The sequence below is a fragment of the Onychostruthus taczanowskii genome, unplaced genomic scaffold, assembly GCF_017590055.1.
Source record: "Onychostruthus taczanowskii isolate IOZ18803 unplaced genomic scaffold, ASM1759005v1 scaffold68, whole genome shotgun sequence".
Lineage (NCBI taxonomy): Eukaryota > Metazoa > Chordata > Aves > Passeriformes > Passeridae > Onychostruthus > Onychostruthus taczanowskii.
Window position 1 is genome coordinate 1869961 of NW_024504566.1, and position 25860 is coordinate 1895820.

The following is a 25860-nucleotide window of genomic DNA, read 5'->3' on the forward strand; positions in this document are numbered from 1 at the left end:
TGAGCTGAGCTATCAGGAGCTGTCACTGTTTTGCAGCTAACTGATGGTTTATATGTCATATTCAGTGAGCATAAAAATAAAATATTTCAGACAGAGTTGCATATTTGAAGCCAAAAGTGCAATGTGGGGGAAGAATTCTTACAAAAACTTGTGAAAAACCTCAAAAAAATATCTGGTTAGGTCGGCATCAGAAAAATGATCCAATAGTCTAGTCTCTGGTCTGAATACTATACCCAGGAAAAAAAAAATTCCAAATATATTTTTGTGAGTTTTCCTCTAATTTGCAGTGACTGCAAATTGGAGAAACATTCCTCCAGGCTCATTCTTCTAGAGCTGGTCAAAACCTGCTCTTAGTTAAGTGCAGTGCTCATATAGAAAGTGATAATATGTATAATGTCTTGATATTACGTTTAATGTCTTGACTAAACTGGAGATCAATGACTTAATCACTGCAGAACATTTCATACTGTCTTGTGAGCCACTTGGAGGACATCATTAAAATTAAAATTTAATTTGACAAATTGGAGAAATGGTCTGAAAGTAACTAGGTGATATTTCCTAGTGCCAATCATAAAATCATGCAGTCATAGTGTAAAGCTCAATGAAAGTAGAAATATGCATGAGTTTTATTTCCTGCTGGTTTGTTTATATGACTTCTAACTTGCAGGCTGTCAAGAATCAAAATTCCAAGTATCAACATTTTTTTTGCTATGAACTCTGGGATTCTCCCTCAAGAAAAGTGGTCACCTACAAGAGCCAACAGCATTTCTCCTTTCATAGAATCAAAGAATCCCTTAGGTTGGAAAAGACCCTTAAGGTCTGTGGCATAACATGGAGTAGGGAGAAATAAGCTATTGTTAAATGACCTGGATCAGATGTCTGCAATTGGCAAAAATCTTTTTCCAAAGAAACTACTGTAGAGTTTCTGAATGAATAGGTGATTCTACATTAAAAAATGGGTTACCAAGACCATTAAAACCTAAGAGAGGGTATAAGTTCCTTGTTTCTTTTCTTGTGGAAGTCAGTGAATTAAGATGAATAATCAAACTACAGTTTTCAGAGTGAGTCCTACTGGAATCAAACACATAATGGTGAAGAATTTACATGTACAGCAGACTCTGAACAGGAAAAGTAACCATGAGGAGCAAAGAAGAACCTTATCATATTTTCCTCTCTAAATATTTTCATGTATTTTCAGCCAATGTAGCTTTGCTCTTCTTGATACACCTTAATTTTCTGGGTAGTTTTCATTATTTCTCTTCAGGTGAGAAGTGCATTTGATCACTCTTCTGTCTGTTGAAAACACAAGAATGTAATTCTGGCCCAAGTAATTCAGTGAAGCCAGGTAGTGGTCTGAGGATGAGAGTGACTTGATCACTGTCAGGGTAATGATGATTCTTGTAATCCTGAGGAAGGGAAAAATTAATCATATTGAAAGGCACAATTTTGCCAGTGGAAGCCAATTCATGTGCTAAACAGTTCCCATAGAAGCAGAGACACAGTGCTTCTGGTTTCTTCTTGACTGGTGAGCAACACCTTGAGGGTGTGTGGGTGCTGTGAACTCAGTCCAGTGTTCATGCAGGACAGAACATGTCTGGGACAGGGGACTGGGCTCTCTGTTTCTAAGAACTTCTGCTGAGGCTATGAAGCTTTATTCTAAAAGGTAGAAGAGTTTCTTCCCCTTTTTGTTTTAAACAAAGAAATGTTTCCCTCTTCTTCCTTCCTTCTCTTCCCAATACTTTTCATGTATTTGAAAGCAATTCAAAGATTTTTATATGGAATACAGAGAAAGCATGTCCCTTTCTGAGAATAAAATCTTTAAAAGAACTCCATCAGTATAAAATTTTACACAATATCATTTCAGTACTCTTAACACTTGTTGCTTTGATCTCCTCCTAAAATGAGATGAGGGAAGTCGCTGTACTGATGCTCCACTTAAGGTAATAGGTAAAAAACATCTATGTTAAATGTAATTAGTTAATACAAATTAAGATGATTTCATGTTCTTTTGTCAAGATCATTCAAAGAGTTATTTGCTTTTGTCATTGAACAGGACTGCATTAGTTCTCATAATCTGGTTAGTGCATTAGCACTAAGTAAATCCTATTGATTCAGCAGAGAAAATGGACCTAAGTAATCTTTGTGTTTTGCTGATTTCCTTTATATTAATTTAGCATTTAACTCAGTATACAGATTATCAAAGAAGAGGTGTTGACTAATTACACATTTTTAAGAAATAAAGTAATGCATTGGAGATATTGTGCTGATGAAAGCAGTTTTGCTGTACACTTTTAGTGTCTATTAGGTGCATTTCTCATAGAAGTACTTACTGACATGGAGGCTGTAGTAAAATAGAAAAGCTGGGAATTCCATCAAGACCAGCTATCCAAAGATAATGCTGAGAGTGGAGACCCTTATTCCAACAAAACATTGCACAACAACTGCGTGTCTAGCCAAAACAGTGGTGCAAGACATGTGTGGGACAGAAAGAATTCAAGAAACTAGAAGAAAATCATGCAATCTGCCCTAATTCCCACAGGCTGTGCATAAAAGCAGGTGACATCTGCCTTAAGAAAATTAAGCTGTCATTATCACTTCCTGCATGATCCTTTCTCTAGCATTTCTTTGTTTTCACACACCCTGCAGACAGTGCAAGTAATAATTTCATGTGGCTTACACTTGCTTTCTGAACCATTTGTGCCATGGATCTTCTGCCTCAGCATTATGAATTTTTTTTTTTAATTTACTGTGGGATTTGATTCTGGTTTTACTTGTATGTTTGGAAATGAGGAGTAATTCCACTCTGATGCAAAAGCTGTCTGAGATCAGAAACCCACATGCCACCTAGAAAGTTTGAGTAACTCAGCTCTCTCCTGGATAATAATTACCTACTGTTGCTTTAGTGAACAATAATGATGGCCAGATGTGGTCCTGAGTCAGAATAAGTAGAGTAAGTAAAAAACTGCTGAGGTGAGGTGGGTGCTGAGTGAGCTGAAAGGCAGATGTCTGCTTTGTCAGGACTTATGTGTCTCTCCATTGTTTGGCAGCAGAACACGAGGAAAATTCATTGCTTGCTTAGATGTGTGAACCACCTACCAAAGCCAGGTGGGATGAATCCAGGACTTAGATCTCCACACAGTGTGCTGCATGATCAGGTTCTCTTTCTCTGGAACTTGGAATTGTGCTTAAAGAAATCTAAGCAGATCTTTCAGAAGGGGCTGAGTTGGTCTCATTGCAGAATAGTAATCAGCAGATTTGACACGAGCTTAATCTAGGATTAAGGAATCTTATAATTTGGTCTGAACCCAGGAAAAGAGGCTGAGATCTGAATATTATACATCTTCAGGGAGTGTCCTTAGTATTACATAACTACTAGTATACATTTTGTAAATCTCTTTTTGTGGGACTGTAAAATTTTTCTAATTTGCAAGGCTACATAGGATAAGAAAATTATACTTTGTTCAGTTCTAGTCTTTAGACTTATTTAAGGGCCTTCAGAAATTGAGACATAAAAAACACATGACCAGATATTCATTTTAACAAAATAAAAATTACTTTCTGCCTGAAATGATTTCTGTGCAATTCCAGAGAAAAGCAGCAGAGTCACTTTTCCACACTAATAACCAATAGGGAACCCTGCCTTCAGTGGAAGAATTTGATTAAAAAGTCTGGAAATGGAACATTATTAGTAACTCTGGCTGATAAAGCTGTGCCCTTTGCAGAAAATGGTAGTTTAATGGATACTACTTTTTCACAGAGAAATCCAGCTTTCATCAAGAAGATGATTAAATGCCAAGCAGCAAGGAAAGCAAGGGAGGCAAGGAAAGACGGGTCCCTAATTCTACTCCAGGAGAAGGAAAACTGTAGTTTTTGCAGCATCAGTGACTAAGAGGTTAGCCCCCAAACTCCATAGCTCCAGGGGCTCCCAAGAGTCTGCAAAGATATCTAGCACTAGGGGTGGTGTGGTACTTTCCTAAAAAACTCCTTGACCTGCTTTTTCTCTGTCTTGTCCTTTTCTCGGTAACTCTCTCATGAGGGCATCCATGTGGCCAGTCCAGGATGGAACAGCCCTTACCTCTGTAGCCAAGTGCTTGCTAAATCTGGTTGAGCCTGAGATAACCTTACCCAGACCCACAGCCATGCTCATTCCTCACCCCTACACACTCACACCTGCGTCCCTCCCGTGCAGTTTCACTGGAGACCAGACTCCCTGCAATCCCTTTTAGTCAGGCCTTCCATGGCCAGGCAGGTAGGTGGCCCAGTGGTGGAGGAGAGCAGGCTGGGGAGCACTCCCTGCCTGCCCTCCATGGTACAGCACAGCAGAAACCCTGGTATAGCCAGGACTCACTGCAGAAAGGGCAGAGCAGGAATGTGGATGCAGCTACCCCCTTGTTACTAGGGTTTAAGCGTGTCTTAAAGGGTGCCAGTGCACTCTGCCCATCTTCTGCCCTCCTCATTTATTGCTCTGAGATGTCAGAACCCCACAGAGAAGCTTGTCTACGAATGGGAACAGATTTTGTGCCCAGGCAGAGTGCTGTATGCCATCTGATATAGCATTTCCAGGGGAATAAATGACTGGACAAATCTAATGGATTCTGGTATCTGACTTTTAGGGAAAATATTCAGTCACATTCCACTCACAATATATAAACATCTCTGTGCTGTGAGACTATCTAAGTAATTTACAACCACCCATTTTAATCAGAGATATGTGGTGTTATTTTTAAACCTGACAAAATTTTACGCCAAACGGTGTGGGATATTACAGTTACAGGGCCTCGGAAGAGTTATTTGTCTCTGTTTATTTTATTAAATATTCTTAGACACAGCCTTATGATGACAGATCAATAAGTGCCTTTGCGGTTTCCTGATAGAAGGCAGCAATTATTTTCTTCCATTACAATATAAGCATAACCTAATTTTACTCATCTGTCATGTGTGTAATGGTAATAAAGAAGCATCACCATGTGTTTACTTTACCCTCCCTTTATTTTTTGTTTTGGTGATCTTCTGTTTTCCTTTCATGTTTTCCAACTGTTTATGCCTTTCATTTAACAGGAGTTGTGACCAGTTTGTCTTGCTTTATGACACTTTCTGGGAGCATGGTGGCAAAAACCTGTCTGTGACTTCTCTTTTCCTGTAAGATCTAAGTATTTTAGGCCTTCACCTGAACTTACCTGTAGAAAAAACAAAGACATAAGATCTTTACAGACCTGAATTTGGATTTCATCATTAGAGGTGTTTTATCATGTAAGTCCATAATGATTAAAGTCAAATAATTTGGCTTACAATTTGGCTCACATAAGAGATGCCGAAAGGTCAAAAAAAGCCTGTAAGATCCTGATCTACAACTGAAATGTATAGTTGAGATTGTCAAGGCTAAAATCAACTCATCTTCCTCACTTGAAAAATCCCATTTAATCCATGGTAAAGATGCACACTACTGGACTATGTCTGCAAATGAAGAAAGCAGCATTTGTCTCCTAATCTAAGCACATCTCTGCTTTGAGGGTACCACACTGGGGCTGATAATGACTAACTGACCAAATAAACTTTGCTTAAAGACTACATCCAGTTTTCTCTTTGCTGTGGGAGATTCCTGGACAGTGATTCAAAACCCCCCACAGCAGCTACCTCTCAGATATCTTTGTCCTGACTCAAGCAATAAAACCTCCTTACTATTGCTCCCAATTTTTCTTTTAATTCAAAGCCAGTTCTGTTTCCATCTTGCTGTCATTTAAGTGTCAGCCAGCTCTTCCCTGAAGGAAATTATTAGGCAGCACTAACTGGTCTCAGCTCTGCTGAAGTATGTCTGACATCAATCAGAAGCTCCACTGCATTCACTTTTCCTGACCCTGACTTCAGTGAGCCCAGGTTTTGGCTTAATATGTATTACACTTAAACACAACTGGAAATGTTTTATTTTGATTTTATGAAGTTTTCCATGAGCACTGGAGTAAGTGAAGCACAGTTTTGTCTGGTTTTATATCTTGTGGTTGGTTGACTTTGCTCTTCAACCAAGCTCTGATGGAGACTATTCCCATGGGTGGGCAAAACCTTCCTTGTGACTCCTTCTGATGTTTAGAAAGGTACTCCTAAAATTTCATCAGCTTCCATAGCCTGTCTCTGGATTCACATCTGAATTCACATCTTTAAGATTTCTTATTGTTGAGGCTGTAAGGATACCTAACAGAAAGACAGATCTAAAATAGCATAACCACATAAACTTAATTCCTTTAGAAAACAAGGACAAAACAGAACAAATTTTGCCTATTACATAAAGATGAGTGGAAATTTTTCTTATTTTTGCTTTAAATATGAGAAGAAAAAGTTGAGGAAGTGTTTTGGATGTATCATTCAGGTTTATTTTGATCTAATTCTACCTTTAGAAGCCTCAGATGAAACAGTCCTGAGGGACAGACACTTAAAAAGATGGACTACCCAAAGTCAAACAAAATTATGTACAATTGTCTTATGGGACTTTTTTTTTTTGATAACATGAAATAGCTCTCATCAATCAGACTGTAACTGTAAATTATCAGAGAGCATTTCCTTGCAAAGAGTGCTAGAGGCTCATTTTTCTTTTTAATGTTGAAGTTAGTGGTATACCATATTCACTGCTGGACTGTTTTCACTGTCCTATGACTTAATTTTGCAGTGGTCAGTGACTTTCACTTGCATGAGTGATCTGTGGTTTTATTCTCTTGACATCAAAGAGAAAGATCATCTTGGCTACATTACAAAAAACAAGTTTTGAACTTCACCAGAATAAACTGACTAACTCAGACCTTACAAAAGCTTTCTTTGAAGTTGAAGGTGACTTACAAAAAGGGGAAAAATTATTTAGGCCCTCATGTACATTTTTACAATATACAAAAAAGGGCCTAAAAAGAATTATGGGGTTTGAGAATCTTTTTTTCTTAATTATTATTTAATCTCCAGCAAAATCAGGAAAGATCAGATTTGATATTTTTGGGCCTAAAAGCATAAAAAATAATGTGCCTTCCTTCTTCTGCCTGCTCCTTCCCTTCCTTCTCAGTCCAACCCTTCAGGTATACTTTACACACCAGAGGAAAACAGGCTTACAAAAGATGGTTGGCAAATTCTTGCCAATCTCTTTGGCTAGTTGAAACCTGAAAAACCTCAAAGGAAAAGGCAAAGGAAATGGTACAGCAAAGCATGACAGTCTTGATATTTCAGTTAAGCAAACAATCAGAACAAAAATTTCTGACTGCCTTTATGCCATTTAAAAGAATAACAAGAAAACATAGAAACATTTTTCCCTTTATCAATTTAATGTAGCAGAAATCAGAGCTCTGATGACATTTTCTGAAAATAGGCAACTATAATAAACATGTTGGCAGTACAAGACATTCATTCTGATATGCAAAGCAGAAGCAGACTCTGGAAAACCTTTTGAAACATGAAAATACTTCCCAGCATGTGAAAAGCTGCAAATTATTCTGTCAATATTTTAATGGTATACTTTGCTTTGAAGAGATCACCTTTTGAAATGTGTGTATAGGCAAGAGCAGAATGAGATAAGTTAAAGGCCATGAGCTTTAAAGACAGTCATTCACAAATCATATACCCCAGGAATATAGAATAAAATACTTTCAGAGAAGGACAATGGCTCTTGTTAAAAATGAACTGAAAAATGAAAAAAAAAAAAGAAAAAAAAAGGATATTACTACCTGAAATGAAAAATTAGGACAGCAATAACAAAGTGAAGAGAGAGAAGCTACTGTGTTGAATGTTTGCTAACTTGTTTTTAATTCCTGAAAATTGCCTGTCCCCTTCCCACAAAAAAAAGGGAATGAAATGCTATGTCTGTTGGGGCTGCTGTATAAGCATCCACTGGCAATGCCTACATCTGTGTTGAACACCTGGGGCCTGCTACAAGCACTCATCCCCCAATGCCAAGGCTGCTGTGGTTATGCTCAGACTGCCCCAGACCCCCTCTGAGCACATTCCTGCTACTGGGGAGAAGCCAAGCTCTCTGTAATGGGTTCTTCTCTGAATCTGTCTCACCTCTGGCAGTGGGGAGCAGCCCTTCTCTTTGACAAAACAGACTCCCACCTCCAACCAGGGCATAGTGTCAACATCCTAACCTGATGCCCTGTGCTGAACAGCTGTGCTGAAGAGGACACTGGTGATACTTGGGGTGAAGAAGGTCTGTGGGTCCCACTATCATTTTGAGCTACCCCAACAATGGGATATGACAGATACCATCCACCTCTAAATGCAGGCTGAGCTGTCCCAATACTGGCCTCATACTGGCTGAGCAGAGCCCTGCCACAGAGGCTCTGGCCCTCTGATAGAACACCGTGCACCATCTTTGAGCTCCAAATTTCTTGTATTGGAGAATAGAAAGTTCCCCAGGTAGGATATTTAGGAGCCTGCTTCATAAGCAGGTGATTGAAAGTTCTAATGTTTCATGTTCAAAGTAACTGTTTTAAGTACCTGATTCCCAGATTCTGTATTTCTTTTACAAAACCCAAAACCAGCAGAGACACTGGCTAGAAGGGAAAGGGAAAATTTCTGTGTTTCCTCTGCTCACAGTATTTCATATGGTTGGAGAGCAGCAGCCTCCTGAAGTCATGGTGTGCAGAAATGCAACCCTCCCACCCGAGACCACTTGATCCCTCATTCAGATACAGATTTCACTGACACTTTCTTGCAGAAAACCAATGTCAGTTGAACTGTTTCTGTACTAAGCATGAGTAACTACATTACAATCTGGCTCTTCATGCCATATTCCAAACCACCTCTTTCATTTTTTTCTGAGAAGGGCAGTGATTCAGCATTAACATACTTATAAGTATGTGATGTTTTTAGGGACTCTTCAGTGCACATGAATATGAATGTTTATGAATACTTTAAAAAATATTAAGAGAAATAACTGCCTAAATGTTTCATTTATCTGCATCATAGTTTCTCAAGCAAAAAACTACATTTTTCAGCCCCATAAAGACCTCAGTGATTTTTATACTCAATTTACAGGAACTAATCCTTTTAGGGATAATCAACAGCAATGATAAGCAACCTGCAATGATCAGGGACTTACATTTTGTAACTGAAACTGAAGGGACGGATACCTGGCAATGGAATAGGCAAAGAGAGAACAAAAGTCCCAAAAAGTAACAAATAAATTATCACTTACCCTGTTTAAGCAGTATTTGCTCTCTTTCCCATAAAAGTGTTGGAGGCATTTCATGTTCTGCTTGTCAACAATCTTGTTGAAGAACTCATTGATAGTTCGCACAGAGACGGCGCAGACAGCAGATCGGTTGGTTGGTTCAGAAGAGTCTGGTTTGCTTTGTGCAAAAACACCATAGAGGATATCATCGTTGAGCCCAAGGCCCATTTCGTGTGCTAGAGCTGCACCAGGCTTGCTTACGTAGGCAGCTTGCAAAATGTTGAATACCTCCTTTCGGATGGACCTCTTCCTTCGCTTTTCAGTAAAAATGCACTCAAGAGGCATTTCCATGTAGGAACGCATCTCTGAGTCTAAAGTGCAGAAGCGGATAATTCTAGTGTGAAAAGACTGTGAGTCAAGAGTTTCTCTCTGTACAGTCAAAAAATAGACAAAGTGATCATTTTCAAAGGCATGGACATACCTAATAGGATATGAGTCACGGAACTGAGGCAGGATATCTATATAAGATTGATCTGTGAGAAACTCAAAACCGTCCTGCGTCTCTTTTAATCTTCTAACTGATATTGAATGCAGCACATGGGGAGGTTGAAATGTAGATGTCACAGTATTTCCAACAAAAAAGTTGACAAACCTGTCTTTTTCAGTCACCAAAACTTTGGTTCCTAAAGTGCTAACAACACAATCAGGACAGTTATCTGCTTCTCCATCCGCCTGGGGTGAGTACATGCAGTGCACCTCGCTTTCAATGTCAGCAGGGTTGTCAGGGTGAATGATGTGACGGTGGCAGATGCCTCCGGACACACTACCACAGCTAATGAGCTGATCATCATAATAAGTTTCTAAAAGCAGTGCCATGTTGATGTTATCCTTCCATATGCTGTTAGATAAATTGGCTTTATCTCGGCAGTCTTCACATGGTGCACAGTCAGGGTTCTCCAAAACAGGCCCAGTCTTGTACACAGAAATGTTCTGGAGAGTTTCATTTAGTACATAAATCTTATTGACTGCTCCAATATAAACATGGTGCTTGTATAAAACTACATTCTGAATTGGTGTGTCTGCAATGAAGTTAGGAAGATCATATTTTACACCGAGATTCATCTCTGATTTTTTAGCTGCTTCTTTGCATTGTCCATGGCTCCTCTGCAGCAAGGCCAACAGGAATACAATAAACCCAGAAGGATATGCAGTAAAAGGCTTCATTGTCAGAGATCTAATCTGTCAAAATATATTTAATGGAAAAACTGGTTATATTTCATATACTAAAAAGTCAGTTTATCAGACAACAGAAATCCGTTTCTAGGCTGCATGTAGTAGCTGAGCTATTTCACTTTAAGAAGTGTTGCAATCTTGCTTAGTGTCATACTAGTTGCACTAGAAATGGCTATAATCACTGTAGGTACCCATTTCACTGCCTTTAGAACAATTCACAGAAGGATTTTCTTGTAAAGAATTTCTCAAGACCCCTCGGCATGTTGTAGAGCAGCAAAAGAGAGAGGACTACTTCCACAATGCCATTAAACCAGCTGACTGATATAGTTTAGAACAGGATGGTGTACACATAGCTAAAAGCAAAACTGCCCAAGAAACTTAGGACACAATGGCACACAAAGCAGTTGGAGCACTTCAGTGTGTGGCTATAAGATATTTGTCAAGTTCTCAAGGGGCTGAACGGATTCCTAGCACAGCTGATCAAAAGTAAGAAGCAAAAAACACATGAAATAATGTGAAGGTTTGAGCTGAGTGGACTTATATTCCATTGATATTTTTGCTTAACCAAGGAAGAGACACCTCTCCACCAGACCAAATGAAGAAACCTCTCTCTCTCTCTCTCTCTCTCTCCCCCTCCAGCTCCCCAAATCACTGTCTTTCATAAACGCCCAGTTTGGAAAAAAAAATGTCTTTTTTCAGCCAGCCCTATTTCTTGGAATAGTCATTCTCCCTAGTGCTGACAAGGCTTTGTAATGTATTATTAGAATATTTTATGCATCATGTGGTGCTTGGCATGTGCAAGCTTTATTTTAGGCCCTGTACCACAGCAGTAAGTCACTGTGGTGAGCCTTACAAGATACAGGCGTGTGGCTGTATTGTAAACAAAGGGCTATCAAGTGACCTACAGCCATTAACTGATGAAATCAAACCACCTAGCACTTCTCTCTTTCTTTTACATCTCCACACAGTTGTTTGATGTGGCTTGAAAAACCAAAGGCAGATGACTTGTGTGATATTTCAGCCCTTTGAAAGATCAATGAAATGAACTGTGGTTATGAGCGTTTCAGTGCAGTATCCACACTGTGCCCTGTCACACCAGATATCTTCTGTCAACATCATGACACAGTTGCTAAGCCAAATTTAGCTTCTTCATGGAGAAAACAATTATGCATTCTAACAGCAATATGATCACATACTTTGGGAAAATCCCTCTAAGTTTGACTATAGTTAGGCAGTTGTTGCTAATCAAGAAATGCTTGTGACGACTGAGAGAATTTAAAATAGATGATCTTGAAAATTACAAACTGAATAATAGGAACCTGTACCAACTTTTAATTTCATTAGGAAATGAAAATACTTCTAGAGACCAGAGCTATTTCAGCTGTGTATAAATCTAGTGTTTTCACTAGATTGGTTAAAGCAATCCATCAATAATTCTTGTGAAGCTTTATTTCAGCATCCACTGAATTCTTTATGTGGTTTACCTCTTTAATTACACAAAATAATAGGTTTTTGGAAACGAATTGTTCTTCCTCCATGTTATCTGATAAGAATCATGATCGAGAGTTGGAGATAAAAATCAGAAACACAGGCTATTTGCAAGTATTAGCTGGTAAAAACAAGTCACACTTCTAGTATTTAGACATAAAACTCTTCCTTCAAATCAGTAACATTTTTCTCATATTAATTAGTGATAACAGAATCCTGGAAACAAATCTAGCCTGGATTTGAAAGAAAAAGAAAGAAGAACAAGGATATTGCTATAATCAGAAAATAGTCCCAGTACACAAAGTGATGACTTCCATATTGTATAGGGCAGGAAGATGTCTTCTCATCCTCTGTAACATCTTGCTATTGTGAATTTTTTCCTGCTCTGTGCTGGGATGAAACCAAAAGCTTTCAAAGTTTGTGTAAAACCCCCAGAATCCACACATGATCCAAGAACAATCATGTTCACATCCTGCCTGGCCTGTGTCAAGTGCAGGTCCCAGCACTGGGAGAAGCAGGGGCCTGGTCTGACTGTCTGCCTCTTTTCAACCAGCACTTCACCCAAGAAACTGCTGAAACTGAGGCATTCCTGCAGATTCACTTCTGATGAGTCAATGTGTTCAGACAAATACTAGATTAAGCAGAAAATTCCAAAAGTGCTCTATTTCTGACACCAGGCAGAGGCAGATATAGTATTTACTGCAGTAAGTTTAAACCCATCTAACAGAGGCAGGCCTGCAGTGGAGAGACAAAGCAATGGATGGGACAAGAGCTGCATGAGGATGAGGCACCACCAACACAGGAAAAAAAGATTGAAGGAAAGCTATTTGACAAGCACCTTATTTGTTGCAGTATACTCTGTACTATATTCTTTTTCTAATGTTCCCAAATAGATGTCCCACCCAACAGGTCCCTCAGTTTTCAGTTTACAATCCTCCTTATTCTTCCAATGTCTGAAAAAGAGGATCCCTAGATGTCCAACAATCAGTACCAGTGTGCACTGCAAGGGTATTTAGAGCCATAAATACTATCTGACATATTCTTTCACTCCAACTATATTTTGGGATGCGAGGCCAGTATCCTCAGACAGTCTGCTCTGCCTACACTCAGTAAAATATCACTGATTTCAATCTATGCCCTGGAGACCAAAAATTTCACCTTAGACTCCTTTAGCAAGTGAGGCTGGAATGGAAAATTTAACAGTAAGAACAAAGGTGGGATTCAGCGTGATGTAAAGGATGCCAGGAATAATAGGTACTTTATTTTACCACTACAGGAAAACATGAGCAATAAATGAAAACCAAGTCACCTTTTCTCTTCTATTTGAGTTTCATCATAGTGCTTTCATTTGTATACTTTTGAGATGTTTCAAGCATCCTCCCAGACAGAAATCTGCTGATTCCAACCTGTGGGAAGCTCTGGCTCAGATTTATGGGCAGCTCTCTAGGGAAGATAGTTCTCCACAGCCCATGTCTTCAGAAAACTGTGAATTTTCTCTCAAGGTGCCTGTCACCAGAAGGAACATGCCCTACAGTGAGACATTTATAGCTTAGGGACAACACAGGAATCATGTGAAGAGCACTGTGTACTTCACAGTCCTCACATCGTATAAACTCTGCTGCTCCTTTCTCAGAGTCTCATGGCATTTGGTGCCACTTTTCATCTGCATCTGACCCAGGTTCTTTCTCTATTCCTACACTGCAAGCTCCAGCTCAGAGCTGCTCTTTTGTAAGCTTCAGACCAGGTCACTGCAAATACACTTCACCTGAAGAAGCAGAGAAATTTTTGGTGAATTAAAAATTCAGTCTTTCTTCAAAGGTCCAACAGCTCACTGTAGCATACACTCAAATGTAATTTTTTGAACTTACAGAGTTTTGATGAATTAGAACAAAAATACTTGTGCTATAGTCACAGGTCAAAGAACTAGCTGCTCTCTATCAGCTGCAGAACGAAAACAAGGAAACCTCTTGTTTTTCTGCTTGGTTTGAATGATGGATGCTGTTCAATCTTTTGTGACCTTCCTGTGACACATGTGTGTGTCCTTCATGTGTCTACAGATGACTTGTAAGTTTTGGCCTGTGATAGCCATCAGTGAGCAATAGCTGTCATGGATTATTCCTTTTGTAAGAGATATTTTCAAAGCCAGTGTCATGATGTGCTCATTTTTCCATCCCTCATCAGATAGTAGCCAGTAAAACTGATGAGAAAATAGACTTTGGTTAACCATTGCAAATGGTTGGTAATGATGTGTCATATTAGTATGAATGCTATGGCTGGTTCTTTGTTTTTGTACCATTAAGTTTCCCAATGGCAATCTTCTTCTTACAAGTTTCATTCCCTCTAATTATGACTTGGGCGATAATTTGTAAATATTGAAAATCATGTCTCTCCTTGACACCGTTTGCAACTGTACTGACAAGTCAGGCCTGGCCTAATTGTGGAATATGTTTAAGCTGGCATATGCAAGGAAGCCAGAAAACACAGCCATGCTTGTTTGCCTTTCCCTCATTTCAGAAACTTGGGTCCCATTTATCTCTAATCACAAGCGCTCCATGGATCTGCACAAGCTCAGACAACATGCTGACATGAAAGAATTTGTTCATTGTTTGGTGCATCTCATTTTTCCTTGCTTTATTACAGAAAAGGAAATGGCAGGGTCCTCTATCCCACTGAGGGAGTGTTTGTACAAGAACATATTTAGTCCTAAGATAGGTCATTTCAGGTTAGGTGACAGCAGAGCCATGTTAATTCATGTTCCAAAAACTCCATTGTCAGCAAATGGTAGCCTTTTGCCTTTTTTAAAGCTGATAATATGGTTTTATACTTTTTCCAGTGAGAGAGTATATCTTGTTACTTTGGTCTCTGACAGAGTTGAGGTGGCAAATTTATATAGAATAACCCTAGTGACTACTCCTCCTGAGACTTCAGTTTGCTTTGCTATTTTGGACTAAAATCTGTGCCAGCGCAGGACCTGATTCCCTGTGGTTCAGAGGCTGTGCCATGGAGAGAACATCATCATTTAAGAGGACAGGGAAAATGAGAGGGGGTGATAACAGCTCCATTCATCCAACTTTAATCAGTTGTTGCAAATCTGCCACAGCACTGGCATCAGCTTCAACAGATAAAGCTCACAATGGATGTGTCTTCATCAGAATTTTCAATTAACCAATTGCATCTGTACACAAGGTTGAGTATATCTAAAACGCTTAGTGAGGATGACCTGTTTTCTAAGTTCAGAGGTAAAAAAAAAAGGTTTTAAATCTGAACTTAGTTACCTTAAGACAACAGAGAGAACAAGGAAATTGAGTAAGACAGCAGCAAACATACAAATTATCCCTGAATTCAAATGGCTAATCTGAGTTAAAATTCATGTTCCCTTGTCTTCAGCACTATTTCAGCTCTAGGTTAGGTCACTCATCCTGACTAGGGTGGCAACATTATTTCTCCTACAGCATGGTATGCACTCTAGCACAATTCAGCTTTCCAGAGCATAGAGTCAAAGTACTTATCATCAGTGATTTAGGTTATAAATTCATTCATAGCAGAGCTGGGAGGGTTCTATTTGTTATTTTTATTCTCAGAGGTGTGTGTGCATGCAGATGGCTGATGGGGAAGAACTGTTGGGCAGGGCACAGACTAGGCAATTGCTGGAGGATCTACCATTAACTAAATCCCCTACATACACAGTGCAGCCATGTGTGTCAGAAGAAATTGCTTTCATTAGCAGGTTCAACTGATCTGTAAGCCTTTCCTTACAATATTCAAACACATAAAAAAAATTAAATTATCCCTGCATAAAACACACTCTCTAATATACATAGTCCATTACTGGGTCTAATATACCCTTACAAATGACAGCAGCTATCAAAAGAAGCATTTTTGTTGTCTAGCACATTTATTTTTAACAGGCTTTAAACCACAAGAACACTAATCTAGCCTTTTCAGTGGAGAAAATACCATTCTTACACTCATTTGGCATTTTTTGGGGGTGTCCTGCAGTGAAGTAGAGCATTTTATTTGAATTGCTTCAGAACTTAACATCCTAAAGCCAACTCATGTCATGGGTCTCTAGCACAACTGGATTTATTTAATCATTTTTTGTTGTGATGGGCTACAATGGCACTACTGGCTCTTTTGTAATGAACCTCAGCAAACATTCACTGACATATTACAAATGAGTTGAACCAATCAAGAGCTATATATTGCTCAAAAAGATTAATTTAATAGGTGGGATACAGCATTTCTTGCAATTGAGATAAATTTCTCGTGAGAAAGTAGTACTCATTTTAAGGGCTGAGGAATCAATTCCACAAAGAACATGGACTAGAAGTTCAGAATATAGATAGAATAACTGAAAACCAGAGAAATACACCAAATAAGGTAGAACCTTCACTGTTTCTTCATGCTTATATTTGCAGATGGATTTGGGTCTTTAAATAGAAAAGCACAGCTTTCCACATCTGGATGATAAGGATGGGAGGATTTAAAAGAAAACTATTGTATTATTTAGCAATAACAGGAAAATAGAAAGCAAACTTTGAACAACACAATTGTTTCATCCTGCTCATCAGAGATGCAAGTTAGCAATTGTGGAACTTCAGTAAGAAAATAACGTGATGTTACTGTGGCTCTTTACCACTACAACTGAAATAAAATAAACCCAGTCCTATCATAGATTTAAGATTGGTATCTGCAGCAAATTCAGCCTGATGACTGACATATGAACATCTTGCTCAGTCCAAAGGTTCAGTACAAGCAGAAGAAGAGGTATGTGTGTGTGAGTAAAGTAACATGCTATGCTTGACACAGTCCACGTCATGACTAACAACACAAGGCAATATTGATTTTCTGGGTCAGGTTAGTGCATATGAAGATATTTGGGGGTCACTTCAAATTTTCCATGTTTGAACAGACTAATTAATCTCTTATCTATTTTCACTACATATGCAAAGCAAAGGCCTTCATCAACTTCTAGTGAGTTGAGATAAATGCACACACACCCTGGTGGACTGAGGAAATCACACAAGCTTGCATAAAGATCTAAGGCTTTGTTTCTGGTGTTGCAGAAACACCTCATAGTAGGAAAAGCAACTTACTTGCATTTCTGAGTTGATCCTGTTGATCAACTTTTTGCATGAGTCTGAGCGTTTTGTGGTTGTCTGTACTGAATGGGAACAGTGTGATTTCCTTGGAATGTAGTTCCTCCTTTTGTAAAGAGCCAAGCTGGCAAACCTGGCTGCAAGCACAGTTTTAGTTCAATTCCCTCAACTAGTCTCAGCACTCAGACTTCCTACTTTATGTTTTATGGTTATAACAGCTATCTACCTGAATTCTAGTATTGAAATGCAGAGCATATTTTGGAAGCCTTTCCTGTCTTGTAAAGCTGACAGCCTTCCATACTGTGATAATTAAAGGAATGGCATGGGTCATAAAAATGAAAAAGATTAAAAGGCAGATAGCCATGAGTAACCAAGACAGCATACAGATTTGATCTAAATGTTCTAACAGCAATTATGAATGATCTTGATGCAGGACATTTCCTGCAGTTTAATTGTCATTTGCTGCTAATGGTTCTTAGGAGTCCCTGAGATAATAACTCTTCACAGCCAAACATTAATCTGTTAAAACAAAAAAAAGAAAAAGTTCTATATGTCAATAGATATAGATGGTAAAGTATATTATATATGGCAACTGTACCAAAATAATGATGATAAGGTATGTTTTATTAGAATGGTACCAATGGATCTACACGCCCACCAAATTACCAAGTTTCATTTTAATGTCATAATAAATATAATAATATCAGCAACTAAAACCCAAGAAGTCCCTGAATTCTTCCAAGGTGTGGTACAAGTACCTAGGATACTAGGCAAAAGAAATTGTGCTGGCTCCATTCTTTCCTCTGAAAGAGCTGGTGGGATGGGGTCAGGCAGCGGCTTTCTGCTTGGTGGGCACACATAAAGCATGCCACTGTGTGCCATGACTTCACCCCTCTCAGTTAATGTGTCTCCAAGACCTACAAGGCAAATTAGCAACCAAACTTACGGTCAAGGATTTCCAAAAGGTTGCTGATGCCTTGCTTGATACACAGCTCGTCAAGCTGAGATGTCATGGTCAAACTGTGTAGGGTCCCAGCAGGATCAGCACATGTGTATGACTGAGATGGGCTCACAGATCTGGAGAACTGGCCCAAAGGCTGGAATGAGACCCTCAGCTCTCCTTTACTCAGCCTGCTGGGGGTGGCTTATCCAGGGAAAGGAAAAAACAAGAAAAAGCTCTGCTTGTGGACCTGTGTCAGCACTGTGCAGAGGACTTTAAGTTGCCTCCAAGTCATCTCCTTGCATCTAGGAACTTTTGTGGGGGGAGCTGGTTGGTATTGTGCTTTGTCTGCATGTATACTCAGTGTTGGAAAGCAGACTGCACTCCTTCCATGCTCATGCTGGCTCCACAATGATTGTGTAATGCTGTGTTTGAGACAATCAGCCCTGCCAAACACAAACCACCTCTATGCAAAGCTTTGGTGGTCTTTGCCCCAAGTGAAAATGTGGTGCAAACACTCAAAACAGCTACAAACAAAACTGAATTGGCTGTGTTTGTAAATTTGCTAGTGAAAGCAATGGGGTCTTTATTCATGCCCCAGCTTCATACATAATCTGATACCAAAGTTAATAACCTGATGGTCTACTTAGCTTCATAGCAGCTTTTTGATAATCAAATAGGAGCAATGTCAAGGATAGTGTTCATTTCCCATCTGTGTTTGGTTAGGGGGTTATGACCTTTTCTTTTTAATGCTGACCTCGCTTTTGTCACTGTGAGTTTATGCTATTGCAGTGCACTTTAACTGATGCCCTACTTTCACTCAGTTTAGAAAGGGAGTTAATGACGACTCATTGGCATGACCGCTGCCTCGCTGCGAACCTGTGATTCATGATCGCCTTCCAAGGACTTTACGGAATTGGCCTTCATAAATCCCGGAATGGCCTGGGATCAGCCTATCTGACATCCTGGCTCTCACCAGAGGCAACAGTGTCACAGCTGCAATCAGGAGAGTGGCTGATCTGTAGCAGCATCAACTCCCTTTTTTTGGCAGATGTCCCTCAGCAAGGGTCCGTCAGCCACAGTTTTTATTTTGAAATATTGTGTTGACCTTCAGAAGATGCTGAAAAACTCAATAGTTTGAAGAAGGAGTTCAGGGATGGCTGAACACTCTGAGTTTTTTCATGCTAATGGGATCTCTTTTTGTGTACTTGTTTCTGAAAGGATTTTTCAGCTGGTTCATTTACTTTCTTTCAGCCTGTCCTCTTCCCTCATTTGAAGAGACCTGGGAAGCTTAAATGTGCAACTGTTGCTCTTCAGAGGTTCTCATTTATACTGGGCCCAGAACAAGGTTTTGGACTTGTTCAGACCCTGGAATGCTTCCTTTGGAAATCTGGAGCCAGTTAAGGAGTCTGTGAGATAAGCAAAGAGGCTGTTTCCAAACTTCAAGAGGGTATTTACCTTTCTCGTAGGGGTGAAATGAGGATAATGAATCCATTCTTACAAAACACCTCCAAAACGCAGAAGACTTAGTGCTGATAGCACTACAGGCATGGCAGAGAAAGGCTGAGCTGTAGGATGGTGCCTGCCACAAAGGGGCTGATTTAAAACCATGGTCCTCATCCCTGCATGAACAGGCTGGCCAAAGGTCTAAATATGGGCCTTGGGACTGGCTCTGCTGCTTTTGCCCCCTGCCCTCTCTCTGCAGCCCCTGCCTGCACTCTCCTGCCCTTTTGCCATGAGACCCAGCAATCCACCACCCCATGGCCATTCCTCACTCTCCTCCTCCTCTTCCTGTCCTGCTGGGAAGACGCAGAGGGTGGAATGTGAGTCCTCCTGGGCAAAGGTGTCCTGATGCTTTGGAGCCAAGCCAGCTGGGAGGAGGAGAGGGGATGGCGCGTGGGGCTGGGGCTGCCTGTCAGCAGCAGGACCCGTGCCTGGCTCCATCCTGTCTGGCACTGCAAAGGAGCTTGGCTGGGAGCTGTAACCCAGCCAGCACTGAGAGGCTCTTACTGCTCTGCCTTCTCTTCCAGAACTCCAGCTCAGGTGAGATCCAGGGAATATTCAGCACAAAATGCTGACACTGGTTAATCTAAGCACCTGAGAGTTTTGTGGCCAGTGTTAGATTTTTAGATCCCTTTATTGGACTTGTGCCCTGAACTCACTCTAAACCCCAACTGAGATGCCAAAGCAGCCTCTCTGGATTTTCCCCATAATATTAAGCTTGGTCTGTTTATCCAAAAGAAAAATAAAATGGTAGTGGTAAAATTGGAAATTGGTCTGTAAATGTATGTTTTTAATTTAGGACTTTATAGTGAAACAATTGCTCCTGAGCGTGATGTTTTACTAAACAGTTGATATTTAATTCAATATTTTGAGCACTGAACAAAGGTCACTGTCATTTAGCAGGAACATTTTCTTTTACATCCCTCCTCCTACTAAAATATTCAAATTATATTGTATTACTTATTAGCACCATGTGTGTTGTGTTCAGAAAAAAAATATGGACTACTTATGATTAATAATTATTCACTTAATCATATTAAATTTGAACAAGATACAGATGTTTGGGGTGAGGATGGACAGATCTCAACCCTTACACACCTTGCATTCACCCAAAAGCCTGGTTTTGGACCTAAGCTAGAGCAGGATAAGCTACATTCCTTCACTGTGAAGCCATCATCTTTTCCAAGACTTGACTCCACAGGCTCTGTGCAATCATTACTCTCATTGATTCCTGTGATAGTTGAGCTGACTAAGGACAGAGAACAGGGTGCTTAAGACAGGCTGAAAGACAGAAGATCAGTGGCAATGACAGAATCTCAATAGTACCTCATTTAAAATGAGCAATAGATGATAGAGGGTAAATACTGAGATGTAGAAGACGTAACAGGAATAATAGGTGCAGAACAGTAAATCTTTAAAATCTTATATATTGTTAATGAAGATAATAATTACTCTTTACAGAAAGGCTGAATTAACCAACGCTGCATTTCTAAGTAACTAGCTAATGGACACAGGCATTACCATAAGTCTTTGAAATCCCTATAAGCCATGAGTAGTCAAATATTTGACTGATGGGCTTTTACCCCTGTTAATAGCATGTGATGGTGGTCTCAGTAAATAACATAACTTTAGATTTCCCTCTTGTAGCTGGGAAACTTTCTTATTTTTAAGCCACCTCTTATTGCTCCTTGCTGCTTCCTGAAAGGCTTTTTATACTGTGAAAACAATTCACTGGTTGTTACCTTACTTTTGTGCCCTGCAGGGGATTTTGGGTGCACAGACTCTGCTCAGATAAGCAGGGACCTCGCCCACTGCAGTAAGAGGAATTTTTAAGTCATTCCTGCTTACCTGCAGACAGAGGTTGGCTCAGCTTGTGTTTCACCGACAAGAGAATTGTGGCATTATTTCCATAAAATAAGTTATTTCAAAGTATGTTATATGAAAACTTCTCAGTTTGAAAACAAACAAACAAAAATGCAACTTGGCCATCTTCAAGAAGCAGCAAAGTTATCTCTGAGCTCTGCCCCAGCTGATTTTATCATGGCACCTTACATCTGAAGATAAACAAATACATACGTAGTTTTGTAAACATGTTTTCAGAAGGAAGGAAAAAACTCCACAGAATTGGAAAAGAGGCCTTCTAACTGAAAATGACCACACAAGGTATTTTCCCTTTTTTTAACACTGCATGAAAATCACAGGCTTCAGTTCCGCAATTAGAATGTCATTAATGATTTTTGTGATTTCATGTACACTTGTGCTGACTTTACTTACCTTCTGTCTGGATCTCGCCTCTCTCAGCTTCTATTAGCATGTTCTGCATTCAGAACACTTCCTCTCTGTAGCCTTCCATAGTCACCCAGGGAAACAAAAAAGGTGACTGTTGTTGGTTAAGTCTTTTTGAATGCAACCAGGAGAAGGAGAGAATCATCCCTTTCTCACAAATGGACAGGCCTTGCAATCCCTCTCGTTTGTATACATAAGGTCAGGATAAAAAGAACAAAAATCGAATGTAATCTGATAGAAATAATAACTGAATTCTATGGGATTTAATGGAAGATAAAATGTAATGAGATTTTAACATGCAGTTCTGAAGCACAAACAGATTGAATATTAAATTTCATAGGATAATTCAGAAACTTATAGTAAGGTTCCCATGCTAGATTCAATAGGATTTTCCCATTGTGGAAATTTATGGTGGAGAGTTGACAAGGTCTTGAAAATGTCACAGGAGAGGACATTCCCAGAAAATGAGCTATTTAATCCTCTGAGAAGGGAAAAGGACACAGTGAAATCTTGCCACCATGTCATGTACTCTGGTAATTTGTTTGTAAGGCCAGCGTTTACAATACCAGGCAAAACAGACATTTGGGAATTTCAGATTCTCACTGCAATAGGCTTAATATACCCTAAATACTAGGAAATGAAGAAATCAAAGTAAAGCATAAAAACACAGTGCACATCTGGGTCCTCTGTTTTCAACTCTTGCATAGTTTCCACTGAAGATGATAGAATTTACACCCTGACTTTAACTAAAGGCACCTGCCTCCTGGGGAAACACCCCCATTTACTATTTGAAAGTGCTCAAACACACACAGTGATAAAACTCATTATCATGCAGCACTCCATCCTTGAACATGTATAGGAAGGCAAAAGTAAAGTCTTCAAAGTTTTCATTCACCAAAGTTTTCTTTTCCTTCATCAGAAGAGTTAAAGAGTTAAGATAGTTTTCAATCATCTGCTGCAAGGTAAATTGCATCTTCAAACATGAACATTTTCCACTCATCTAAATGTATGGTAAATACATTTTTAGGGTGAAATTTGGATTATTTTCTCTGATGCAGAAGTGCTTTATCACACAGGGAGCTCCACATTGGCTCACTGCTTACTGGAGCCTATTACTCTTTGCATTCTACCTACTCTTTAAAAGATTATTAATATTGCAATTATATATATATATATATTTGTACTTCAGCTTTGGGCATTTGTAAGAATGATATTGAATACTGAGTATTAGCAAGGAACATTTTCCCTCAGGAAAAATATTGGCCTCTAATCCAAAGAGCAAAAGCAATAAACCTAAAGAGTTTAAGGAAAGGTTTTACAAGACAGTAATGTGTAACATGTAAAATTAGTACCCTTTCTCTAGAAATAGACAGGAAAACTGAATATAATTAAAGTAACTTATTTAATATATTCAGTAACATCAGGAGAGGGCAATTAATCAACTTTTACCATTAATTCAACTACCAATACCTCTCATTTTCTCCAGCAAAGCTGCCTTGCTCTCTTTTATCCTGCTTTCTCAGACCTAACAGAATCTATTTGGATGAGAAGGCACATGAAAGTATATATAATAATACCCATATAATAACACCCATAACAGCTATCAGGATATATAATAGCAATAGATAAAAAGATATGCAATTCCCATAACAGAAATCCTAATACAATTTTGAATGTAGAACAGTCTCAAAGATAGAGAACAATCCAAGTCCGAATTACCCCAGAATACATCTAAGACAAATGAAGCTTGTGGAGTTGTTTTAGTTTGTTCTTTTCTAGTCATGCTTTGGGGCAATCCACTGATTTGGGACTTTTCTCTGGGCCTGCCTGGAATGCTGGGCTTACTTGGAAACTTGCTACTTTTATCCTCACAGGATCATCCACAATGTGGGTGTGTAGCGGGGAGAAGCAAATCCCAATGTCTTAATTAATCTCTGTGATGGTCCTAAAATTTAGTGATTTAGTTTGGGTCAACCAATCCAAAACACACTCTTATTTATGATACAGCCAAAGACAAAACAATAAAACAAAAAAAAAACCAATAAAAAGCCATGTATGTCTCTAGCCATTTATATGGCACAATAGACCTCTATCTAGCTTGAAATCTCACTAGCTAGATTAGTTTCAAAACAAAGTAAAAGAAAGGTGAGATTGAGCATCCAGCTCAAACAAACTAAAAAAATAAACAAAGAAACAAAAAAACCCATTAAGTTAAGAAACATTAAATAAGTTTGGAATTCTAACTGTAGATGATAATTGTTTTCATATAACCCATTAAACATGCTCAGAAAGCATTTTTTTCACAATGAAAGTTGATGAAAGTAGATAGTTCCTGCAGGACTTAACAATTTGTACAGCTATTAATGAGAAAAATTTTATGTCAAAACAGATACACCAACTTTCTATTAAAGTCAGAGAAGCAGAAATCCATTTTTCAAATATGGTGCAGACACACACAGAAGCAGAGCTAAATTGAGTGTCCATGAAGAGTCAGTGACAAAACTCCCAGGGACAACCACGAGGCCACAATCTCGCTCAGGGTTCTTACCAGAAAAGTGGCACAACCACAAAAGCAGGTAAAAAAAGCCAGTTTCCTAAGACCCACGTGTTGTTGGAGGTCTGAGTGTTTGTGGTGGGTGATAAAGGGATGGAATTCAGCTGAGGGCATGCTCTGGCAGATGTGGGCAGGGGTAGCAGCCAGCAAAGCTGGGGCTGGGTGTGGACATCCCACACCAGGGCCATGTGGCTCTCAGCCCTAACAAATGCTCAGTGTAATCAGTCCATTAGTCCAGGTTTCTCCCAGTCCCAGACAGTTGTTTAAAATGAGAATTATGTGAAGCAAACCAGAAACCTTAACACTGTATTTCATAAATAACTGTAACTTTACTGCCTAAATTCACGGTGGTCCAGCCCTGTTACTATTGTAGGCACCTCTACCACCTCTACCTTGTTACTATTGTCTCACCACCTCTACCCAGGTAGGGTGCAAGGGCACGCCACAAGGTCACAAATCTACCCACCCCAGACACCAAGAGGCAAGAGTATTGTATGCGCTGTATTTTTGGTCACCTGCCCATATGTAAACAGCTGAAAACCCTTCAGGTATTCCATGCCATCCCCTGCAGTAGGGCTACCAGCTGGAGGCCACCTGCTGGCCTGCTCCTTCTAAAGAGAAGCAGAGAATTTTATGTGACTGTTCAGTGACAACCAAAGCTACGATTCTAGCCATTTTATAAAATAAATTATATATTTGGCAAATTTGATATCCTTATGCTGAAAGAAAATCTGGCTGAAGCAAAAAACTTCCTGTGTGGGAAGTGAACAACTTACATAGCATAAAATTGTCAATAAAAATTAATTACTTGTTGCTTAAATCTAGCTGTCTCTATAAGTGTGCCTCCTCAATTAACTGAGTCTGCTTGTAGAAGTGTAACTGAGAGGCCCCTGTACTTCATCATCAACTCCAGAGACATGCTATTTTGGAAATAAAAGACCTGTATCCTGTCCAAAAAATAAACTCTGGAGGTGACTTGCTGTGTTGCCATTTTGGATTACAAAAAAATACTCAGCCAACACACAGGGGAAGGCTTAATTCCAGCAAACACACACATAAACAGGAAACCTCTCTCCAGTCAGAAGGTATTTTTCCTTCGTACAATGGGGTTCAAAGATGTGTCATCATATAGTTTAAAACAATTACTAAGGAACCTTACCATTTCCAATAGTCTAGGAATAGAGTAGGTTTCCACAGTTGAAAGCCTGTCTGAACTTGCATGGGAAGCACACAAACACTAAAAAATATATGCTGGCTTAGGCCAGTGCAGAATTTTTAATCAATAAGCATGTCAAACTGGGGGACAGGGAGGGGAGGGAATCAATTTTCAGAAGGCAAATGGTAACAACTGTAGATTTAATCAAATTGCAGATGCAATCCCTTACTGTTCTCAATATTTTTGAAAGAAAGTAGCTCCATGGCAAAGAATTAATTTCAATAAATGTCACATATTTAGGTTTATTGCTGAACTTTTAAATTTATCAAGCTAGGTCACTGATCCCTCACAGAAATGGTAACCATACATGTCAAAAAGATTTTGAAACTGTTTAGCTGTATAAACATCAAAATGAAGGAAGTGCAGCAAAGGAAAGAAACTTACATAAAAAATTGTTACTTC

The 25860-nt window shown here is 39.3% G+C and overlaps 1 protein-coding gene across 1 annotated transcript in view; it reads right to left on the reverse strand.

Annotated features, from left to right (window-relative positions):
- MET (MET proto-oncogene, receptor tyrosine kinase) overlaps window positions 1-25860 on the reverse strand; it is an 86772-nt gene that overhangs the window by 56334 nt on the left and 4578 nt on the right. Inside the window, exon 3 of the mRNA XM_041421062.1 lies at window positions 9164-10378. Coding sequence (XP_041276996.1) covers window positions 9164-10363 — 1200 coding nt within the window. The 5' untranslated portion in view covers window positions 10364-10378. The remainder of the gene's footprint in view (window positions 1-9163; window positions 10379-25860) is intronic.